The sequence below is a fragment of the Furipterus horrens genome, unplaced genomic scaffold (genome assembly GCF_987537825.1).
Source record: "Furipterus horrens unplaced genomic scaffold, mFurHor1.1.pri manual_scaffold_1, whole genome shotgun sequence".
NCBI classification, from domain to species: Eukaryota; Metazoa; Chordata; class Mammalia; order Chiroptera; family Furipteridae; genus Furipterus; species Furipterus horrens.
In genome coordinates this window covers 128,640,658-128,662,368 of record NW_028327171.1, presented here as the reverse complement: position 1 = coordinate 128,662,368, position 21,711 = coordinate 128,640,658, and the positions used below count along the sequence as shown (strand labels likewise).

Sequence of the window (21,711 nt, the reverse complement as noted above, 5' to 3'; positions counted from 1 at the left end):
TAAGTTTGAAAACCATCCTTTAGGCTTTCCAGTTTTTAAACCTTTTTTTTTAATTACTTTTTTTGGTCCTTAATCCTTGCTATAATCCTGTTAGTAGTATAATCTTAAACTAATCCAGAGGACAATCTCTGTCATCATCCAAAAGCCTCGAATAAAGACCTATTTGTGTATACATGTAGAATACACGGATATTCCCAAGAGGCTTGCTCTATGGAGGGCCTACAACCTAAACAGGTTGAAACAACTGTAATGTGCAATGTAACAATGCACAAGTGTTAGTGAATAAAACCTCGGTACAAAGGCCTAGGAGCCACGGTGCAAACCTTTGTTCATCCGTCCCCGATCTGCTCACCCCAGGTCTGATATCTCTCTTTTGCACCCAGAAAAGCAGCCATTCAAGTTAAAAGAATGGTTGTGTGCCGCTGACAACGCTTTCAATTAGGCCGTCTTCCCCGGGGCAGGGGAGAAGATACTCGTGGCTGCGGGACACGGTTCCTTTCCTTCCTCAGGTAATGAAAACTAAAAGCCCCTTTCAGCTTCAGAATTGAATTCTCGGGCTGACTTCTCCGCCCCTACGCTCTAAGAAAACCCGAAGTGGATTTCATGAGTGTAGGGATGGGAGCGGCCACAGGCGACAGCACCTCACTGCGCATGCTCTCTCGCCCCACCCTCTCGGAGCCGGAAGGGGGAGCGCTGACAGCCTGGGTCTGGCCTGGCCAGGGCGTCGGCACCGGCGGCCATCTTGGCTTCCCCGGGAAAGGCAGCGTGAGGGGGAAGAAGTAGGGTGGGGGCAGGAGTGAGGAGGAGGGGAGAGGAGGGGGTGGAGGCCGCGGCGGGGCAGGGCGGGGACTGCCTACCCGCCTGGGTTGCGGAAGTGGTAGCCGCTGACCGAGCTTGCTTTCTCGCTACTGCTTCAGCTTCCCGGCTTCCCCACGGACGCAGAGAGCGGCCTGGCTGTGGATGGTCAGATAGCTCCTATCTCCTGCCGCCAATCCCCGACCACAACCAGTACGGAGCAGACGGCGGCAGCGGCAGCAGCAGGCGAGGGGGAAGATGGCGGGACGGCTGCCGGCCTGTGTGGTGGACTGTGGCACTGGGTAAGGGGGTTTTGTGGGCAGGGGTGGGGAAACTGAGGCCGAGGTAGGAAAATGGCGGGGCATGGAGGAGATCGGTAAATGAATGGTAAGGCCAGGTGCCCCCGCCTGCGGTGTCAGTCCTAACCCCGTCGGGTTACGAGGGGTGGGGCCCGGAGAGGCAGGGCCTCCCAGGTTCCCTGGTTTCACCTTCTGGGACTTGGGCGGGTGCGCGGGGTCGAGAACCCCGCACCCGCAAGGGCTTTCTCCGCACAACCCCCTCAGGCCCTTCCCCCACCGTGGTGGGCAGCGACGTCTCAGGAGCTGCGTGATGGTCACCTCCCCGGGGCGCGCGGACGCGGTGGCACAGTCGCCGAGCGGGACACCCGGCTCCCCTTTCTCTCCGTGCCCCTTCCTGCTCGTGGGTTTGGGGACTGAGGGGCTCGAGCGCTGGGAGTGCATTGACTGGGGAGCGAGAAACGAGAAGCGCTCCTTGGAGGTTTTGCAAGATTGCTGTGACAACACTGCCCAGGGCGTGGGTGGGAGAATGAGAAGAATCGGGCTCTGAAAATGGGAACCTAAATCGGGGCTTTCATTTAGCTACCCACCTCCTTTTCCTTTTTAACTCCCGGTCTTTTCCATCTTACACTGCGTTTTCACCGGTGAACCAAGTCACATTTTAATTTGAGAAAGATGTCATGTGTTACTTCTCCTGCCTTAAAAAAATTCCCCCAATGAGCAAGCGCGCTGCAACTTCCTTAGTTTTGTCAAAGCCGCTTCCTGCTTTCAGTCTTTTATACCCTTATAAGGTAGTTTTTCGTTTCCAACCTGAACTCATCTTATTAGAACTTTCAAAATTAAGCCGATTTCAAATAGACCAATTACTGGTGCTAGGTATCGATTTTTGTAAAGTTAAAAAATATATTTGTGTTCTACGGGGAAGGAGGCCGGGAAGCACCCAAGAAAATAATTTTAGTTGTGTATGTTCATTCAGTGAGGGTACCCCAAAGCGAGAAGGAAGGTATAGCGTTATAAGGCGATGTACTTGCCTCGCAAAGAGTTGTTTATCATAGATTTGTAGTGTAGTTTACTGAAGTGTGGGATGGCGTTAAAGTGGTTTTTCCTTTTGTATTAGTAGGGGTTTTAGAGTTATACCACACTTCAGAGTTACATAGAAAATATTGTCTATATTTTGTAATGTAGAATGACTGCTTGATGTTATAATATTGAAAGTATTTTCTTTTTGTGGATATGTCCTGTGCTGATTTGTTATTACATCTGTTAATTCTCCAAACACTCCAATTTTGGGAGGGAGTGTTGGGAGAGGTGGATTGCCAGACTTCATCCCCTTCCCTTACTATTGGGCAAACTGTTAAAGGATGCTCCTCTATTTGCTCTTTGTAAAATTTCTCTAACTTCATGCTAGTTGGACTGTTTCTGAAATCCCAGCCATGCATAGGGAAACAACAGAGCTATTAATATTTTCCCTTGGGAAAAATTAACCTAGTTTAGCTATGGAACGTCTGTTTTTTTTGTTTTGTTTTTTTTTTTTTTTTTGATGGACAGTTTATTGAAGTAACTTTTTTCTTAATCCAGTCTCACTTCCCTGAACCAGTATTTTTTCCCCTTTAAGTCTAATTGGTGAATATTTTTATGTTTAGGGTTAGTTTTAAAATTAGATTTGGCCTGAGAAGGAATTTTTAAGTCTGTTTTGTTAAAGTGAAATATACTGCTACATAATTAATATTTCATGCTTTAGAAATTATTGGGTTGTCAATAAAATTAGTGAGGGTCATTGTTGCCCCAATAAATAACATCTTGAATAGGATGTTACTTTTCTCACTTTATTTTTTCCCTTTTGAAATACAGTTTTGGTTATTTTTGAATTAGTATATTAGGTATTTCATTGGGGTTAACTAACTGTCCTTAAGTGACCTTTCTGATAGGGCAGCCTTGACTTTAAAACACCTGTCCAGTGACTTGGAGGTGTGGGGGGAGGGGTTCAATCTATATTTAGGATATTTTTGTTTTAATATTTCAGTTATTACTACATAATTACATTTTCATAATTATGTTAGTTTTACCTCATCAAGGAGAAGTTGTGAACTGGACACTTACTATGATTTGAATGGAACTGATTAGGATTCCCCATTGCCCATGACTTTCTTTTACCATCTGTCACAATCTGAACTTCCATCTTTAGAGACCTTCGAAAGGCTTTTTGGTCTTTAAGTTGCCTATTAATATATCTCCTGATTAGCACATAGAGGATAGCTCATTGAGATTGGACCTGGGATAAGTATCTCTTAAGTAAGGCTTTAAGATTGGGTTTTATGCTCCAGAAAACTGTGGTGTCCAGATGCAAATTGAACACCTATAATTTGTGTTCCTTTAGCTTTAGAGGATGCATTCATATATTAGGTCTCTAATTGCAGGTACCCACTTAATGTAAGTGAAAAATGGAAACCTTAATCAGGTTGCTCATTCCATTTCATTATATAAGTTAGGCAATAGGTGACTGAAAAAAGCGGCCAGCTATGAAACATGGTGGTCCTCAGATAAGAACTGCTGTAAGAGTTAGGAAACATGAAGCTTAATCCCAGAATTTAAAGGTCCTTCAGCAAAGATCTTTCACCTCAACATAAGATAAAGAATCACCTAAGCTCAGATCATAAAAGAAAATAGCTCCTTTTGAAAAGAATTTAGAAAGAAATATTCTTTCATATAGATAACCGTATCTACACACTTTTTTGGTCTGTATTAGAATAGTGCTGTAGAATAAAATTTGGCTGCAAAGATTCTCATTGATAGAGCTGGTTGCTTAAGAACTAAATTACAGAACTCAAACCTAATACTAGTGGTGAGGAAAACTTTTTTAAAGCATTTTTAAACATTGTAACACTTGAAAAGTTAAAATTATCCTGTTATATTTTTTTGAATGTTTTCACTCAAATTTCTTTAACATACAATACAACTAAAGGAGCTACTTATGCACTTGTATTATGTGTGGCTTGGTTACAGAGCTTTGCACTGTGAAATTTCTTTTTCCTCTTTATGACTTTCTTTTCTTCCTGATACATACTGCATTGGTAAATTATTTCCATTGACTATGATAGCAGAGGTTAATATATAGCCATATTGTAAATGGAATTCTTGGATATATTCAGATCTAGAATGAACTAAGGAATTTCCCTAATTGACTTAAACTTATGAGCAATCTTAAAATGTAAAGATAATTACTTTTTGGAGTCAGTGGATGAGGAGCTTATTTTATTCATCCTTGTACCACATTCTAGCAATGAGGGTAGATGGGATGATCTTGAAAGCAGAGGGGAAGGGCTGAGTGCATGAGGGAAAATGTAAGAAAGTTCGTGATTCATACATAAACTCTGTATGTAATATTTTACAATGCTATTTATTTCTCTAGCCATCTCCAAGGGAAGAAACATTCACAATATCTTGTTACCTCAAAAAAGTTGATTAAAATTTTTATTTCTTCATTGGTCGTGTTTTGCATGCTGTTTTAAGTAAGTGTAACAGACATGTTCCTTTTGAGAAGTTAGAGTTTTATTTAGAATTTCCTAAAATCTCGTCCTGATTTCTTTTTTATTTTGTATTGAAATATTGATTTTGGACTGGGTATATTGTGTCTAATGAAGTTTCAGCCTTATTGTAAAATACAGTTCAGACATTTTATTTTTAAGCAGAGAAGGGAAAGATCTACCAGGAGATGCAATGGCCAGGCTTTTTATTTATCTTATTTAATTTAGTGACAGCGTTGTTTCTTTTTTCTTTTTTTTTTTTTTTACCTCATTTTACAAGTGAGAAGACCGGATTAGAAAATTGACATTGCCTTTTTAATGTCATGAAGTTAGCAGCTGGTGAGGGTTGCTATTTTTACTTCAGCTATTCTGTACTTGTCCTATGTTTTTTCTGTTGCACTCACCCCCTTTTCAAAACTATGTACTTTATTTTTTATTAGTAGTGTTAACTCTGTTTATTCTTATTTATCTTTAAAAAACCCTAGGATTATGCATTGGTTTTAATTAGAGAAACCTTACTGTGCAAATCTTTGTGACTTAGGATTTTTTTTTCTTGGATATGTGGATTCCTAGACTTATTTCCTTGTAACTTTGCTTAAATTTATTCTCCAGAAAAAATTTGTTCTCTTATGGGGTGGGGGAATAGAGAAGGTTTTGTTTATCAGGTAATAACAGCTAACATTTATCAAGAACTATGTGTTTGTACTTAGCAGTAGTCCACGCACTCCTGGAAATAAAATGAAAATGCATAATACGGTCTGCTCTCAAGAATCTTAGTGAGACAGGAGCTAAAAATCATTAAAAAAAATTAGAAGATGTTGGAAGACTGCATTAATCAAATGTTAAGATACTTTTCTAACAGTAATGGCTATTAAGAAGGTTGTAAGGAAAGAAAGACCATTGTCATGAAGAGTTAAGGAACGTTTAGTGAAGGTAGGATATGAGGAGAAGCATATATAGCAGAAAGGGGAGAGTAACTGATTCTTGTCTGTAGTCCTCCTAGCATGTGCTGCACCACCGCCCTACTTTATGGATTGAGGACTACACAATAAATAACATAATGCAGACTAGATTATGTAATGTGAAAAGGTACTAACATTTATTGAGCACTTGCTGTGTACCCGGTGTTCCTTATATGTCAGCAAAGCTTTGATTCAAAATAATTTTACTTGATAAAGAATAAAAATCTCCTAGGAGAGGAGTGAAATATTGAAAATAGGGATTTCAGAATATTTTCAGGGTGGAATACAGTAGGATCAGATGTAAAAGAGGTATTTGGGGTGAAATTATGGGACTCGGTTCAGAGTAGGAACTGAAATCTTTGTTGAATGAATGAACAAGAATCAGGGGTCTGGTTTAAAAAACTGCTTCAGAAATACCCATACCCAATGACTCAGGATTTCAAGGGTTGAGCCTAGGAATGTTCATTTAAATAGGCTTCATAGATATTTTTAAGCAGCCCTCTAAGCACTAGCTTTGCAGAGAGGGTGGAATATAGGGTATTGGCAGTGGGAATGGAACAGAAGAGAGAATTTGGGAAAGGTTGTCAAATTCTGTTTATTTAGAATTTTATTTAGTTTGTACCTTCTGGCATTGTTTTGGATTGTTTATTTATGGTCAGCAAGGTCTTTGTAGTCATAGTTGTTTTTCAGTTCAGGCTCCACCATTTAGGATGACCTGAAGCTGTAAACTTTTAATTTTGCAGGCCTTATTTTTTTCTGTTATTTGGAGATCATAGTATCTTAACTTTTTTTTCCCCTGAGATAATGAAAGTGGTTCAGCACAATGATTGGCACTAGTAAGAGCTCAATACATTGTAATTATTTCAGTTATCACTCCCTTTTATCACTGAATTGAAGATTTTAAGGAAAGGAACACAGTGTCATTCCTGCTTTGTCTCCTGCAGTGCTTTGCCTACTTCATTTCTTTGCACAGTGGAGGTGTATAACTAGGACTTCGCAGTAGATTCTCGTGGATTGTAAATAGGCATCAGTGAAGATTTAGATTGTGAATTTGGGTGGGACAGTAATAAGAGAGTTGGTTTTAAGAAGCTGAGTGAAATTGGAATAGGTTATTTATTTTGGAATGATGATCCATAATTGGAAATGTTCTAGAGGAAGTTAAAAATATGAAATTTCAGGAATGAAGTGGGGGGGGGTTTGGCAAACATCGCTAGAAGTTATACATTGAAGCTAATAAAATGACAATTTAAAGAGAAAACAAAAGGTTGAATATTAGTATTCCATCCTATAAAAAATCTTGAATATGTGATATGGCTTCCGGAACATCACAATGAGAAGCGTGATTGAGCACATGCAGCTTGAAGTGGTGAGAGATCAGCCATGCTGACAGCCAGCCTCTTATCTCATCCCATGTTTTTCTTCTTAGGAGAGTTTGCTCAAAATAGGGCTAAACTTTCCTCCACGGTGTTCCTCCATGCTTCCCCTCCTCCAACATGTGGAAACTGATAAATGCTTGGAGTAGGATCAGAAGTGTGAAATGGTTAAAATGTAGCTCCAAGCAATATGTTTTCTGAAACAAAATGCCCCTATAAAAAAGGCGTTTGAATCCTCCCCAATAATTCTATTGGACCTTCTAGCCTCTTTCATAACACTAGTGATCTGTAATAGCCACTGACATAAAGAGGCAAGGGCAGAGCGGTTAAGTAATAATATTACATTAACATGCTTTATAGCTTACCAAGCACTTATAAATACATGCATTATTTAGTAGCAGCAAGATAAGGGGATATTAGTGGATTAGTGTTTTAAGTTTTGGTCTTCAGAATAGGAAAATACGCTATTTGTTTTATATCTTTATGTGGGCCTTTATATCATAAAATATATAAAAAGTACCTACATAGTTTAGTTATAACAGAACAAAAAGACAACTATAATATCCTAATTTTTCCAAAGGACCATTTTGTGGAATTATAATAATTTTCTTTCAAATATTTTTCAAAACCATTTCAAACTTTTGATTTAAATTCAGGTCATTCTCATATACTCCTTGTAACCAGGAAAGGAATGGCCTTGAATTTGTGCGGTCAAATATATTCTTTTCCCTTCTACTTCTTCTCCCTAACCCCTAACACATACCTCAAAAGAGCTTTTTGTCCATCTCTTTTGCGGCTGAATATTCCATCTTTAAACATCTCTTCTTGAAGGCTTCTTGCCCTTTGTGAAGGGTGCCTTTAAGGCTTTGTCAGAATAATGAGTGTGAATGAGAGGTTGTTACAAGGAAGATTAAAGTGTTATGAAGGGGAAAATACAGTTTAGGGTTGGTTTTTGAAATTATTTAAAAATATAAACTATTTAGTATTGGTCTAGGATAAAATACAAGTGTTTGCTCATTTGAACTTCTAGAGCTTAGTCAATTAAATACAGGACACTTCTTCTGTATAAACATTTTTCAAATTCAGTTCAAGTCTACAAAAAATAGGATTTAATGTGTATTTGTGACACTTTTCGTGAATTAAGGGAAGTGCCTAATGACTCACATTAAATTATGGAGCTGAAAGAGAATTTGAGAAGTAATGTAAAACATTTTACAAATGCAAAAGAGGCCCAGAGTTGAAAAATGTCTTTCCGGAGTGTTCCTAGTTATTAATTGATTTCATTGTTGAATTCTCTTCAGTTTTCTTTGGAGTTCACATTCGTGGGTTATATTAGTTGAAATTTCTTATTAGTAGTTAGTATAACATAATGTATGTTATTTGTTAAGATAGTTTTGGTTGAGGCCTGGTGCAGCACATGTATCAGTATTTAGTGTTTTTATTGTAATACAAACACATTATATGAGAAATAAGAAAAACTAATTTTATGTTCCCCAACATAGCATTTTAAACAAAGTTTAGAGAAAATTTTCATAAAATGAATGTTCTATATGAAGAAATATCCATTTTATTGTTTTAGGCATATATATCTTGGATATATTTATTTTAGTTTTTGGATTTCAATTATTTACATGGGATGTGTACAAATGAGACATTTCAAGGCCCTTTAGTAGTTTTGTTTTTGAGGTAATTGTTTATAACCTTTTTAGAAACCCTGTGAAGTAGGTACTATACCATTTTAAAGATGAGAAACAGGTAAAAATAACTTATTAAAGAAAATAGTGGATACAATTGAGTAGTAAATCTAGAATTTGAGCCCTGAGGCAGAGAAAAAGGGAGGCCAGGTAACAACCCTCTGCCACCAAAGTTATTCTGCAGAAGGTCTGCAGGATGCTGTAACTAGGTACTAGCCATATGAATTCTAAACCATCTCTTCATCTTGTCAAGATCGAAAGTTCTGACCTAAGCTCATATTAACTAGACATAGGTCACGTGATGTATAGTAGCTGACAGCCATGGAATGGGTCAATATCAGTTCCCTCCTATAATGGGACGTGAGGTTTTGCCTCCTGCCAGGTCTTAAATTGGTGGGTCCTTCAGAATAGGAATAGGGATTCCATTCTGGCAGAAAATCAGTGTCCACTGTGGGGAAAAAGATGGGTATGAGGAAATATGTTGACTATTTTTCTTTATGTTGCCTTAAATTCCTTATTTCATTTTAATTACTACTTGATCTGTTACTAACTAGCAGTTTGAATTAACATTCTTTTCCAAAAGTGTAAAACCATATAGAATTTCTGTTCCATCTAAACATGTGAAAGAGCATTAAAAAAAAAGAAAGAAAATTAATGGTGTGAATAATATGGGATTTTTGTTAGATGTATAAAGTTCTAGTAATTTTGTGATTTTGGAATATTTTGGAAAGTAGGACCCATTTGGTAATGCAGTGATATAAGAGGCTATTTCTTTAAATTTTTTCCTTTAGTAGTGAACCAGAATTACGATTTAAAGAATTCGAGCTGCACTTATTTTTTTCAGAAGATAACGGGACACACACATAAAAAAGGAGGTAATAGCTTATGCGTGTATTTGTTTGTAGTTGGAGCAATTGGTCTTCAGTAAATATATAGTAAGCATGAACTAAGCAAAAGATACTTTTGCAGTACTTTTTGTTGTGGGGAGTATAAAGATAAATATAAAATGGTGCTTGCTTTTAGGAAGCTCGCATGTGTACAAATAATTATGACAATGTGGTAAATGGTCCAGCAGGCATTAGTGAAACTTTTTGGAATTATAGGTACAGGAGCATTTATAATTTCCAGGGTAGATGAAAAAAGTTTTGCTGGTAGAGATAATAACTGAAGTAGGCCTTAAAAAATGAGTAAAGGATTGATAGGCAGATATAAGGCTAGTGTACCAAGTGAGAGAACAGTGGGAGGAAACAAAATGAGGTGGGAAAAATAAAGGTTGAATTTGGGTATGTTAGGTTTGATATACAAGAAAGTAGTAATTCTTCATAAGGTACAGAGAAGTATTGAAATGTTTGATATGGTACAAGGAAGTAGGAAAGAGTCTGATATATGGTAGATGCTTAGTAAGTTGTTCTTGAGTTGAAGTAAATTAAAAAAATATCTTGGGGCTGGATTATTGAGTTCTGGAAGTTCCTGAACTCGACACTAACTTTGGTATTTATGTTACAGGTAGTATGAAACCATAAACTCATAAACCAGGCTTATGAAAGTAGAAAGTATATTTGATGACTTTATTATGATGAGTTATGATGATAAAACTAGTAGCCAGTAGTTATATAGTGCATACTATGTGCTGTTCTAATTGCTTTACATGTAGTAATTCATTTGATACCTAACCCTATGAGTTAGGTACAGTGACTCTTACAGATGAAACTGACACAGAGTATAAATTACTTGCCAAAGATCACTTAGCTAGCATGATAAACTACTGTTCTTTCTCTGGTTTTATTTCAGTTGCAACTACTCATGATTAAGGGAGACTACAAAAGAGCATTGCCTTTGGAGGATTATAGATACTTGAGTTCAAATCTAGCTTTACTACTACTTTGACAAGGCTTCTTTGAGCTGCAGTTTCCCAATATTATGTGAACAAAGATAGTGCAGCTACTATGCAGTGTTATGATAAAGATTAGTGTAATATAAAGCACATAGCAAAAATAGTTGACGTATAATAATTAATAGCAGCTATGGTTGTAATTATATAAATGTATTGAAAGTAATTATTTAATTCTTAGAATATTCTCAGTTCTATGCTCATTATTATGGTATATACAGAAAACTATAGCATGGTCTTAAACTTGGATTACAGTTTAGTTCCAGAGATGAAACTAATGTATGTGAAATAATTAAGGATGGTATATTAGTCTTTAGTTGTTTGAGGAGGTTGATAAGGGCTGTAGTATTTGGAGGATGGTTTATTAAGGAGCTGAACTTGACCAATTTTTGGAAAAGCATAAATAAGACATGATAGATGGAAGGGAAGGAAGACTTTATCAATGAAAGATATGTAAAGTAAATTGAAAACTCAAGGATAGTAGCATGTCCTTTTTGTTTACCTTCTCTCCAAGTTATGGCTTCGCGCATAGTATTTAATAATTTCCAATAAATAAGGGAAGTCAGGAAGGAGTTATAAAATATTTGAGGGAGGGGACAGTTAGGATTTTCCTACTTGGCTGGCAGGGGGACACTTATTCCACTGAGCTGCAGCGGACTGGGCTAGGATTGCCCTACTTGGAATTGAGATTTTCCAACTGGGAGCTGTGGGACAGCAAGTCGTCGTTGGCAGCCGTCCGTCTCGAGAGACGATGGTGTAGCTTCTTAAGAGTCTATCTGCACCGCCGAGAACGGTTGTGCAGTCCGACTCGGGAGTGACACGGTATCTGTCTCCTCCCGTGTTGAATCGACATCTTGTGATGGCGCTGGAGTGTCCTCTCCAGTGAAGCTGAAGCTACAGAGCCTGGGCAGGGTGATATGGAGGGTCTGCTGTTGCCCATGCAGCAGACCCCCCCTCTCTTCGCAGCTGAAGGGTCCAAGGGAAAGACGGAGTCAATACAGCTTGGCTTCAGGTGCGCCGCAGGAGTTGCCGGTGTTGACTACAACGTCAAACCGCCTTAGGGACTCCGGCTCCGGATTTTCTGTCGGGGTTTACTCCCTTAGCCTTTCCCCTGAAGAGGTATGCCGCAAGGCAGCGGAGGTTTTTTGGAATCAGAGTTTTCCTTCTCTGATGTGCCCTGACTGGAAGATCGAACCAGCGACACTTAGCTCGCAGGCCGACGCTCAATCCACTGAGCCAAACCAGCCAGGGTCGGGACAGCAAGTAGTTTACATTATTTATTTATACTCTGCCTTATTTCAGGATTTAAGGTGGGACAAAATGGTTTGGAATTGACTTGATGGGCAGTAGATTGTGTAGATCATTAAGTAGATTGATAAAAGTTAAATTTATGCAGTATTAGTCTGAGCATAGTATTTTATTCTATTTTAAACAGTACTATTGAGATAGTATTCACATACCATTTAAAATTTACCCTTTTAGAGTATATAACCGAGTGAATTTTTAGTACATTCACAAGGTTGTGCAGCTGTCTCCACAGTCAATTTTAGAATATTTTCATCACCCCAAAAAGAAATTTTATACCTATTAGCTATCAACTCTCCATTCTTCCTGCCCTCAGCCCTTGACAACCACTAATTTACCTCCTGTCTTTAGATGATTTGCCTATTCTGGCCATTTCCTGTAAATGATATGTGGCCATTTGTGACTGGCTTCTTTCATGAGACAAGTATTAACTCCTGTAATGTACATCTTCAGTGGCGGATAGTTGGGTTGGTGCAAAGAGTTTGGGAAAATGTTGCCAAGAGTCTTTGAAGAAATAATTACAGGAATGGATAGAAGAATAAAAGGAGGCCTATGGATAAAGGAAAATGATCTAGGAAAGGAAATGTTTACTAAATACTTAGTGCCATTCACTCTTGTCTTTAATCCTCATGACATCCTTGTGAATTCAGTTTTATTCCTTATGCATTAGAAATAAAGTCTATCATCACAACATAGTAGATGCTGGAGCAGACATTTCACTCATGACTTTGATTCTCAGGTCTATCTTCTTTACTCTCCAGTAGTAAAAAGGAGTTAGATTTATACTTCCTAGGCCTAAAAAGACTTAATAGAATGTTGTTTCTGTTGACTCAAAGGAGTCCAGATCCTTCCATTCAACAGTTTTAGAAAAGTACAGTGATTAATAAAACAAGATATTCCCATTTATCTGAATTATTGCCTGCTAACATTTTGCTATATTTGTTTAATCTTTTGTTTTTTAAGATTAAAAGTACAGTATGTACATTATTGTTGACTGTCATCAAATAGACTTTGCTTCTCTCCAGAGGCAGTTAGGAAGAACCACGGTAGATTAACCATTTTTTTTTATAAAACGCATTTATTTTTTGTCATTTATTTCTACTAGTCCAGTCTTACCCACACTCTTAACTTTGTTACATTCCTACTCCTGTTCTAGTCACCAAGTCTTATGTTAACTTGAAAAGTGCTTTTGAATTCTCTCCTTTACTATGTTCCCTTTAAGCAATCACCAAGTCCCTTTTCCTTCTTTCTAGCCAAAATTAGCACTGTATTTTTTTCATTGCTGTCATAATCCAGGGAGATGTTTTTTTTAACTTGCTTTCCTCGACCACAAAGTTTAATTTTTCAAAATATTGTATTGATTTTATGAGTTTTCATAAACATAGATTAGGATAGTTTTGCCTTTTTCATTTTATGATCTCTTTAAAAACCATTTTAGAAAATGACACTTTATTTTTTAAGTATAGGAAAGTGTAAAGAAGTAAAGTGGATTCATAATTCAAGTGCTGAGATAACCCAATGGCATGTTTTAAATTAAAGTAATATATATGCATGTCTATGCATGAATTGTCTTTGGGCCTAGTCTTTAAACCAGTGAAATTTATTGAGATGTTCTAAAAAGTGAAGTTTGATTTTTCTACTGTTAAACTAAGCCTGCATTCCTTGTCTAAGCCTTACTTAGTTACGGTGTATCCTTTTTTCATATCACTGCATTTATTTTGTTAAGGATTTTTGCATCCACAGTTGACACTTGAACACAGATTTAAACTATTAAGGTTCACATGTTTTTCAATACTTTACTAACATTTTTTTGCTAGCTGATTTTATTTTAAGAATACAGTATGCAATATATATAACAAACAAAATACGTGTTAATCGACTAAGAATGAGTTCTTAGTTAAGAGTTTGGGGAATCAAAAGTTATATGCGATTTTTGACTGCAGGGGTGCTGACGCCTCTAACCCCAGTGTTCAAGAGTCAACTTTATGTTCATGAAGGACATTGGTCTGCCATTTTCTTTAGTTGGAATGTTTTTATATGATTTTGATATTAGGAATATTCTGTCTTCATGAAAGGATTTTGGATGGCTTTCCTCCTTTGTTATCTAAAAGTACGTATGTAAAATTAGTGTTAGTTTTTCCTTAAATGTGTGATAGAATTTACCAGTGAAACCATCTGAGCCTGGAGTTTGTTTTTTGGTAATTGGTAACTATGGGGTTATTCAAATAGATTTTGTTTCACCTTGTGTTTATTTTGGTAAGTTTTTGAAAGAATTTGCCCATTACATCTGAGTTGTTTAATTTGATGGCATAGTTGTTTTATAATCTCTTTTTATCCATTTGATGTCTGTATGGTGGATAGGGTTAACTGGTTTTACATTCCTTATGTTGGCATTTCTGTACTTATTTTTTCTTGATCAGCCTAGTAGATCTTTTTAAAGAACCAATTTTTAGCTTGTTAATTTTCTCTTTTTGTTTCCTATTAACTTGACTTCTGGTCTTGAATTTATTATTTACTTTTTTCCATTCACTTTGGGTTTACTTGGCTCTCCTTTTTCTAGCTTTTTAGGGTGGAACTGGAATCTTAGGTCATTGATTTTAGACCTTTATATTTTTTTCTAACATAAGCACTTAAAGTTGTAAATTTCCCTCTAAGCACTGCTTTAGTTGCATCCCACAAATTTTGATTTTTAAAAAAATTTTCACTACTAATCAACCTGGTATGTTTTCTAATTTCCATTGTGATTTCTTTGATTCGTCAGTTATGGTTAGAAGTATGTTTTATTTCTAGCTATTTGAGGTTTTTCTAGACACTGCAGTTGAAACAGAACCCATAGGCTGCCCCAATTGAAATAAAACCCATGGGCTGTTTGGTTATGAGGGGCTCAGTTGCTCGTCACCAAAAAGCATAATTCTTAATACCAGAGTTTGGTGAAAAGAAAAGGAATTGTTTATTTAAAGGTTATACATATTTAGATTATTGGTGAATTTCTGCTGTTAAGTCCTACTTTCTTTAAAACACCCGCAAACATATAATTCTGCCTCCCCCTGCTAAACCAGGCTAGTTTTAGAATAGAAAAGTCAGAGATACAGTTCCCCTGCTTCCCAGACACAGTTCAGTTTTACCTGCAGCTTCCAATCATTCATGCCTGATGGGGAGGTTTTGCCTGTGTCACAGTGGTCTCCAGCTCTTAATCCAGAATCACGTGGTTCTCCCCTTTACCTCCTTGCAAACCACTTGGCCTTCTACCTTCCTTTTCAAAGCCTCATGGTTCTCCTTTATTTTTAAATGTCTGACACGGGGTCAGGCCAGGTAAGCTTGTCATCACCATTCTATGGTCAAAGCCCCTCCCATCTCCTTGGGGATCCTGTTCTTTAACACTGTTGTTTTCTTATTTTATTTATTTTTTGTAGTCAGAGAACATTAGTTACTTATTATTTCAGGCTTTTACATTTTTTGAGACTTGTTTTATGGCTTAGCATATGGTCCAGGTCAGGGATTGGCATACTTTTTCTGTAAAAGGCCAGATAGTAAATATTTTAGGCTTTGTGGATCACATACGGTCTCTGTCCCTGTTGCTGCTGCTTCTTTCCCTTCCTCATTCGCCATTCTTCCCCTTTTCAAAAATGTAAAAACCATTTAAAACTTACTGGTGACCCAAAACAGAGCACAGACTAGATTTGGCCTTTGGGTCAGTTTGTTAATCCATTGTCTAAATGAATGTACAATGTTTACTTAGTAAGAATTCACGTTCTGCAGTTTTTAAGTGTATAGTCTGTAAATGTCAGGTAGGTTATAATGGTTGTTAGTGTTGATCCTCTATGCCATTATTAATTTTTCTTTGGGAGGTGGTATGTGGATATAATTTATTTACTGGTTGCTGAGAGACCAGATGACAAAGTTTCTTTCATATTTAAGACTGTGTTATTTTCTTGATTAATTTACCCTTTTATAATTATAAAAGTTTCCTTTATCTCTGGTGTTATTCTTTTTCTGATATCAATATAGCCACTCCAGCCTTCTTATGCTTACTGTTTGCTTTCCATACATCTTTTTACATTCTCCGTCTCTATTTAAAGTGCATATCATGCACACAACATATAGTTGGGATTTACCTTTCAACAGTCTGTTTTGTTTCATCCTTTTAATTGGAGACTTAGTCCATCAAATTTAATGTGATAATGGACTTGGTTGAATTCAGGTATACCATTTTATTCATTGGTTTTTAAAAATTTGTTCTCTTTGTTGTTTGTTTTTTCCTGTTTTCCTCTTTCCTGCATTTTTGTATTTGAATTTTTTTAGAACTCCATTTAATTTATCTTTTGACTTTTTAAACGATCTCTGCAATTCTTTTTAGTGATTGCTATAGGGATTACAATATACATCTTTTTAAAAAAGTTACTACTCATCGTTTACTTAGATTTAATAATTTAAAACTTTATGCATAGAACAAACCTTGCATTGTCTTTTTTTCACTTTCATTGTTGAAGGACATTTTTGTTTATATAAATTTCCTCGTTCACTGATTCCTCACCCACTTCGCATTTTTAAAATGTTACTGCACTGTCTTCTCTGGTCTCCATAGTTTCTCATAAAAATGTGGTGTAATTTGCATTTTTGTTTCCTGTTAATAGGCCATTTTTCTCTGGCTGCTTATAATACTTGTTCTCTATCTTTGATTTTCAGTAGTTTGGTTATGGTATGGTTTTCTTTGTATTTATTCTGCTTGTGTTTCCTTGAGCCTCTTAATGTCTTTCACTGAATTGGGAGAGTTTCAGTCATTATTTCTTCAGAAAAGGTTTTTACTACTTTCTCCTTTGCACTCTTCATAAGTGCCCTTTGGTAAACAAGTTTGTAATTTTCATGATGTCCAGTTTATATATATATATATATATATATATATATATTTTTTTTAAGTATAATTTATTGATTATATTGTTAAAATAGTTCCAGTTTTTTCCCCTTTGCTCCCCTCCACCAAGCACTCCCCTCCCCCAGCAATCCCGCCCCAAGTCCATGCCCAGGGTCGTACATACAAGCTCTCCCGCTTCACCCTTTCATATATTCTTGTTTGTTTGTTTTTTAGATAAATAAATAAATATTTTAACAATAAAAAATAACAATCCCTCCCTCTCAGACTTAAGACCCTTTATAATCTTATAAAGGACAATGAGCAAAGGTCTCGAGCTCCTCTAGCTGCTTCAAGCTAGACATGGTCGTCATCCTACCTACCCTTGGGTCCAGAAATCCCTAATAAGAGTGGGGGTGTGGAGGGGAGGGTGGCCTTCCCACATGGGGTAGGATTGTGCAGACTCCAGGTCAGTTGGCTGTCCCCGGACAACAGCGTGCTTGGTTTAACAGGCTGGCATCCTTGTTGTATTCTGGAGGCAACAGAATTGACAACAGGGTTAAAGGACATCATTCAGTCCATACCCACTAGATGACAAAAGACAGGGATTAATTTTTCAATGTCCCACATTAGGGAAAAGAAGGGCTTATTTGGAGGAAGGTGTGCCAGGCACATCTCACCTGTCCAAAACCCTTTTGCCCATTATACTTAGTTTGGGCTGAGGGAAATATTTTAGGTTTCCCCCCCTCTCAGACCTCTGGGCCCTTTCGGTCCGAGCCATTAGGATAGAAAAGAGAAACCAGTTTTAAAGTAAAGCCCACAGACCACCCCATACTTCACCAACCCAGCCACTTAGTTCAGCCCAGTTTATATATTTTTGTTGCTGGTGCTTTTAGTGTCACACCCAGGAATACATTGTAACATCCAATGTCATGTAGCTTTTCCCTATGTTTTCCACTAAGTTTTATAGTGTTAGCTCCTACATATAGGTATTTGGTCCAGTATGAGTTATAAGATATAGGTCCACTTCTATTCATTTGCAGGTGGATATTCAGTTTTCCCTGACACTGTTTGTTGAAAAGACTCCTTTCATCATTTGAATGGTTATGGCATCCTTGCCAAAAGTCGTTTGACCATATATGGGAGAGTTTGTTGTTGGTCTCTATTCCATTCCAGTAGTCTGTATGTCTGTCTGTATGTCAGTGCCATGTCATTTTGGTAACTGTAGTTTTCGTATTGAGTTTTGAAATCAGGAAGTGTGAGACCTCTAAAGTTCTTTTTTGAGATTGTTTTGGCTATTCATGATCCCTTAAGATTCCATACAAATTTTAGGATAAATTTTTCTATTTCTTTAAAAACCTAGTTGGAAGTTCATGAATCTGTATGTTGATTTGAGAAAATATCTTGAAAGTGTGAAAGCTAGTACCAAGTCTGAATCCTACACTAATGAGGTTATCCAGATTGCAGATTTAAGAAAAATCCAAGCTATTTAATCTGGTGTTTAAAACTTAATAGGAGGCAATGTTATCAAAGTGTCTACTAGATTTCTGATGGAAGAGTCTTTGCTAAAGGCAACATAGAAAGAATTTGGTGTGTGTATGAATGCTTTTTGCATATTTGTTTTGTATTTGGTTAGGTATTGTCTTCTGAAGTTGCTTAATTACATAAATGACTTTTTTGAACACACAAACTTAATAGAAAATTACAAGAGCTGTGTAAAAATAAATTATATTGACAAAATTTATGACTGCAAAGCAAAAAATTGACTTTGGATAAATAAAGTTAAAATGGTTCACAGTGATCTTTTGTCAGTATTAGTTTTAATTCTAAAGAACATTATTATAACTAGGAGAGGTATGTGTTCGTATGCTTCGCGAAATTCTTAATTTGAAAATGATTGATTTGGAATTATTTATTTGCTTTATTACAGTTTGATCTTTTTTATGGTTAGTTTAAAGTGATCACATCTTTAAATTTTAATTTATAGTGTTTCAATTATCAAATGCAAATGGACAGAAAGGAGTTTCTTTTTCTATTTGAATTTATTGGGTTGACTATAAAATTGTATAGGTTTCATGTATACAATTTAAAAATATATCATCTGCATATTGTATTGTGTGTTCACCATGCCACATCAAGACTTCTTCTACCTTAACTTATCCCCCACCCCTTACCTTCTTCTATGTCCTCCCACATTCCTTTCCCTCTGGTAATCACCATACTGTTGTTTGGGTCTGTTAATACATTTTTTTGTTTGTTTATTTTCTTTTTGTGTGTGCGTGTTATACCTCATCTTTTTCATGCAGCCCCACAAACCCCCTTCCCACTGACAGCTGTCAGTCTGTTCTCTATGAGTCTTTTTTGTTTGTTAGTTTATTTTGTTTATTAGATTCTGCATATGAATGAATCATGTGGTATTTACCTTTCTGACTGGCTTATTTCACCTAGCATAATGCTCTACAGGTCCATCCATGCTGTCACAAAGGGTAAGATTTCCTTTTTATGGCAAAGTAGTATTCCATTGTGTAAGTGTACCACAGCTTTTTTATCCACTCATCTACTGATACATACTTGGGCTGCTTCCAAATTTGGCTATTGTAAATAACACTGCAGTGAACATAGGGGTGCATATATTCTTTCAAATTGTTGTCTTGGGATTCTTTGGATATATTCCCAGAAATAGAATCCCTGGGTCATTAAGCAGTTTGATTTTTAATTTTTTGAGATAACTTCATACTGTTTTCCACAGTGGCTGTACCAGTCTGCATTCCCACCAACAGTATATAAGGGTTCCCTTCTCTCTACATCCTCTCCAATACTTGTTTATTGATTTATTGGTGATATCCATTCTGACAGGTGTGAGGTGACATCTTATTGTGGTTTTAATTTTCGTTTTTCTGATGATTAGTGCCTTTGAGCATCATTTTATATCTGTTGGCTATCTGTATGCTCTCTTTGGAGAAGTTTCTCTTCAGGTCCTTTGCCTATTTTTTAATTGGATTGTATGTCTTTTTGGTGGTGTTTTATACGTTTTTATGAATTTTGGATTTTTAACTCCTTATCAGATGTACCATTAGCAAATATGTTCTCCCATTCAGTTTTTTCATTTTGTTAATGGTTTCCTTTGCTGTGCATAAACTTTTTAGTTTGATGTAGTCCCATTTGTTTATTATTTTCTTTTGTTTCCCTTGCTCAAGGAGATATACCAGAAAAAATGATGATATGAGAAATTCTGAGGTTTTACTGCCTGTGTTTTCTTCTAGGATTTTTATGGTTTTGAGTCTACATTTAAGTCATTAATGCACTTTGAGTTCATTTTTGTGTGGTGCAAGAAGGTAGTCTAATTTCATTTTTTGCATGTATCCAGTTTTCTCAGCACCTTTTATTAAATAGAATTATCTCTGCCCCATTGCATGTTATTGCCTCCTTTGTCAGATATTACTTGACCATAAAGGCAGTGGTTTATTATTCGGCTTTCTGTTATATTCCATTGTTCTATATGCCTGCTTTTATTCCAGTACCATGATGTTTTGAATACTATGGTCTTGTAGTGTATTTTGAAATCACATAGTGGGGGGCAAACATTGGGGAGACTGTAGCACTCCAGGAAGTGCTGCATTCCTCCTGATGTTTACTTTATCTCTTCCTATAGCACTTGTTTTAAAGATCTTTTTTCTCAAGATTGTTCTGTGGCTCTTTGATGTCTTTTGTGGGTCCACATAAGTTTTTGGAATATTCTAGTTCTGTGAAATATGACATTAGTATCTCAATAGTAATTACATTGAATTATAGGTTGCTTTGGTTAGTATTGACATTTTAATCATGTTAATTGTTCCTATCCATGAATACTGTATATGCTTCCACTTATTTGTATCTCCTTCAGTTTCGTCCTTTGTGTCCTTTAATTTTCCAAGTACAGACCTTTTATATCCTTGGTCAGATTTACTTCTATGTTTTTGTTTTTTTGAAGCATTTGTAAATGGGATTATTTTCTTAGTTCCCCTTTCTGATAGCTCATTACTGGTGTATAAAAATGCTACTGATTTCTGGATATTTATTTGTATCCTTCTACTTTACTGAATTTATTCATCAGTTTTAGTAGTTTTTTGGTGGAAATTTTAGGGTTCTCTATATGCATTATCTTGTCATCTGCAAATTATGATAATTTTACTTCTTAGTTTCCAATTTGGATGCTTTTTATTTATTCTTCTGTCTGCTTGCTGTGGCTAGGTGTTCCAGTACTACGTTGAATAAGAGTGGTGAAAGTGAACATTCCTGTCTTGTTCCTGATCTTATTTGTTGACCAGTCATGAATTAAATCGTGTTTTCAAGCACAATAAAATGGTATACACTTTGCCATACTAAAAAGTTATTAAAAGTTATATAGAAGATATGTACAAAGTTTAATTTCAATATTATGTGTAAAGAATATTGAAGTTTATTTAGTAGTTTCATTTTTATATTCAGTTATGAAAAAATTGCCAGTGATATGGGGAAGCTTTTGTATAAAACTGCCAGTCAAGATTGTGTTAAGGGAAACACTTGTAGTTTTTGCCCAGTGGGTCTGATGTTGGCTGTAGGTTTGTCATATATTGTCTTTATTACATTGAAGTATTCTCACTATTCTCATTTTGCTGATGGGTGATGGATTTCATCTAATGCTTTTTTCTTCGTCTGTTGATATGATTATGTGGCTTTTATCCTTCCTTTTGTTTATGTGGTGTATCACATTTATTGATTTACAGATATTGTACCAACCTTGTATCCCAGAATAAATCCCACTTGTCATGGTGTATGATCTTTTTAATGTATTGCTGGATGTGATTTGCTAATACTTTGTTGATAATTTTAGCATCTTTGTTTATCAGGGATATTGGCCTATAATTTTCTTTTTTAGTAATGTCTTTATCTGGTTTTGAAATTAGGATAATACTGGCTTCATAAAATTAGCTTAGGAGTCTTTCCTCCTCTTCAGTTTTTTGGAGTAGTATGAGAATAAGTGTTAGTTCTTTGAATGTTTGG

General features: G+C 36.4%; 1 protein-coding gene across 1 annotated transcript in view; it reads left to right on the top strand.

The window, feature by feature from the left end:
* Positions 1 to 726: 726 nt before the first annotated feature.
* ACTR3 (actin related protein 3) overlaps positions 727 to 21,711 on the top strand; it is a 64,205-nt gene continuing 43,220 nt past the window's right edge. The window contains exons 1-2 of the mRNA XM_090279403.1: positions 727 to 779; positions 918 to 1,097. Of these exons, the coding sequence (XP_090135529.1) occupies positions 1,054 to 1,097 (44 nt within the window). The 5' untranslated portion in view covers positions 727 to 779; positions 918 to 1,053. The remainder of the gene's footprint in view (positions 780 to 917; positions 1,098 to 21,711) is intronic.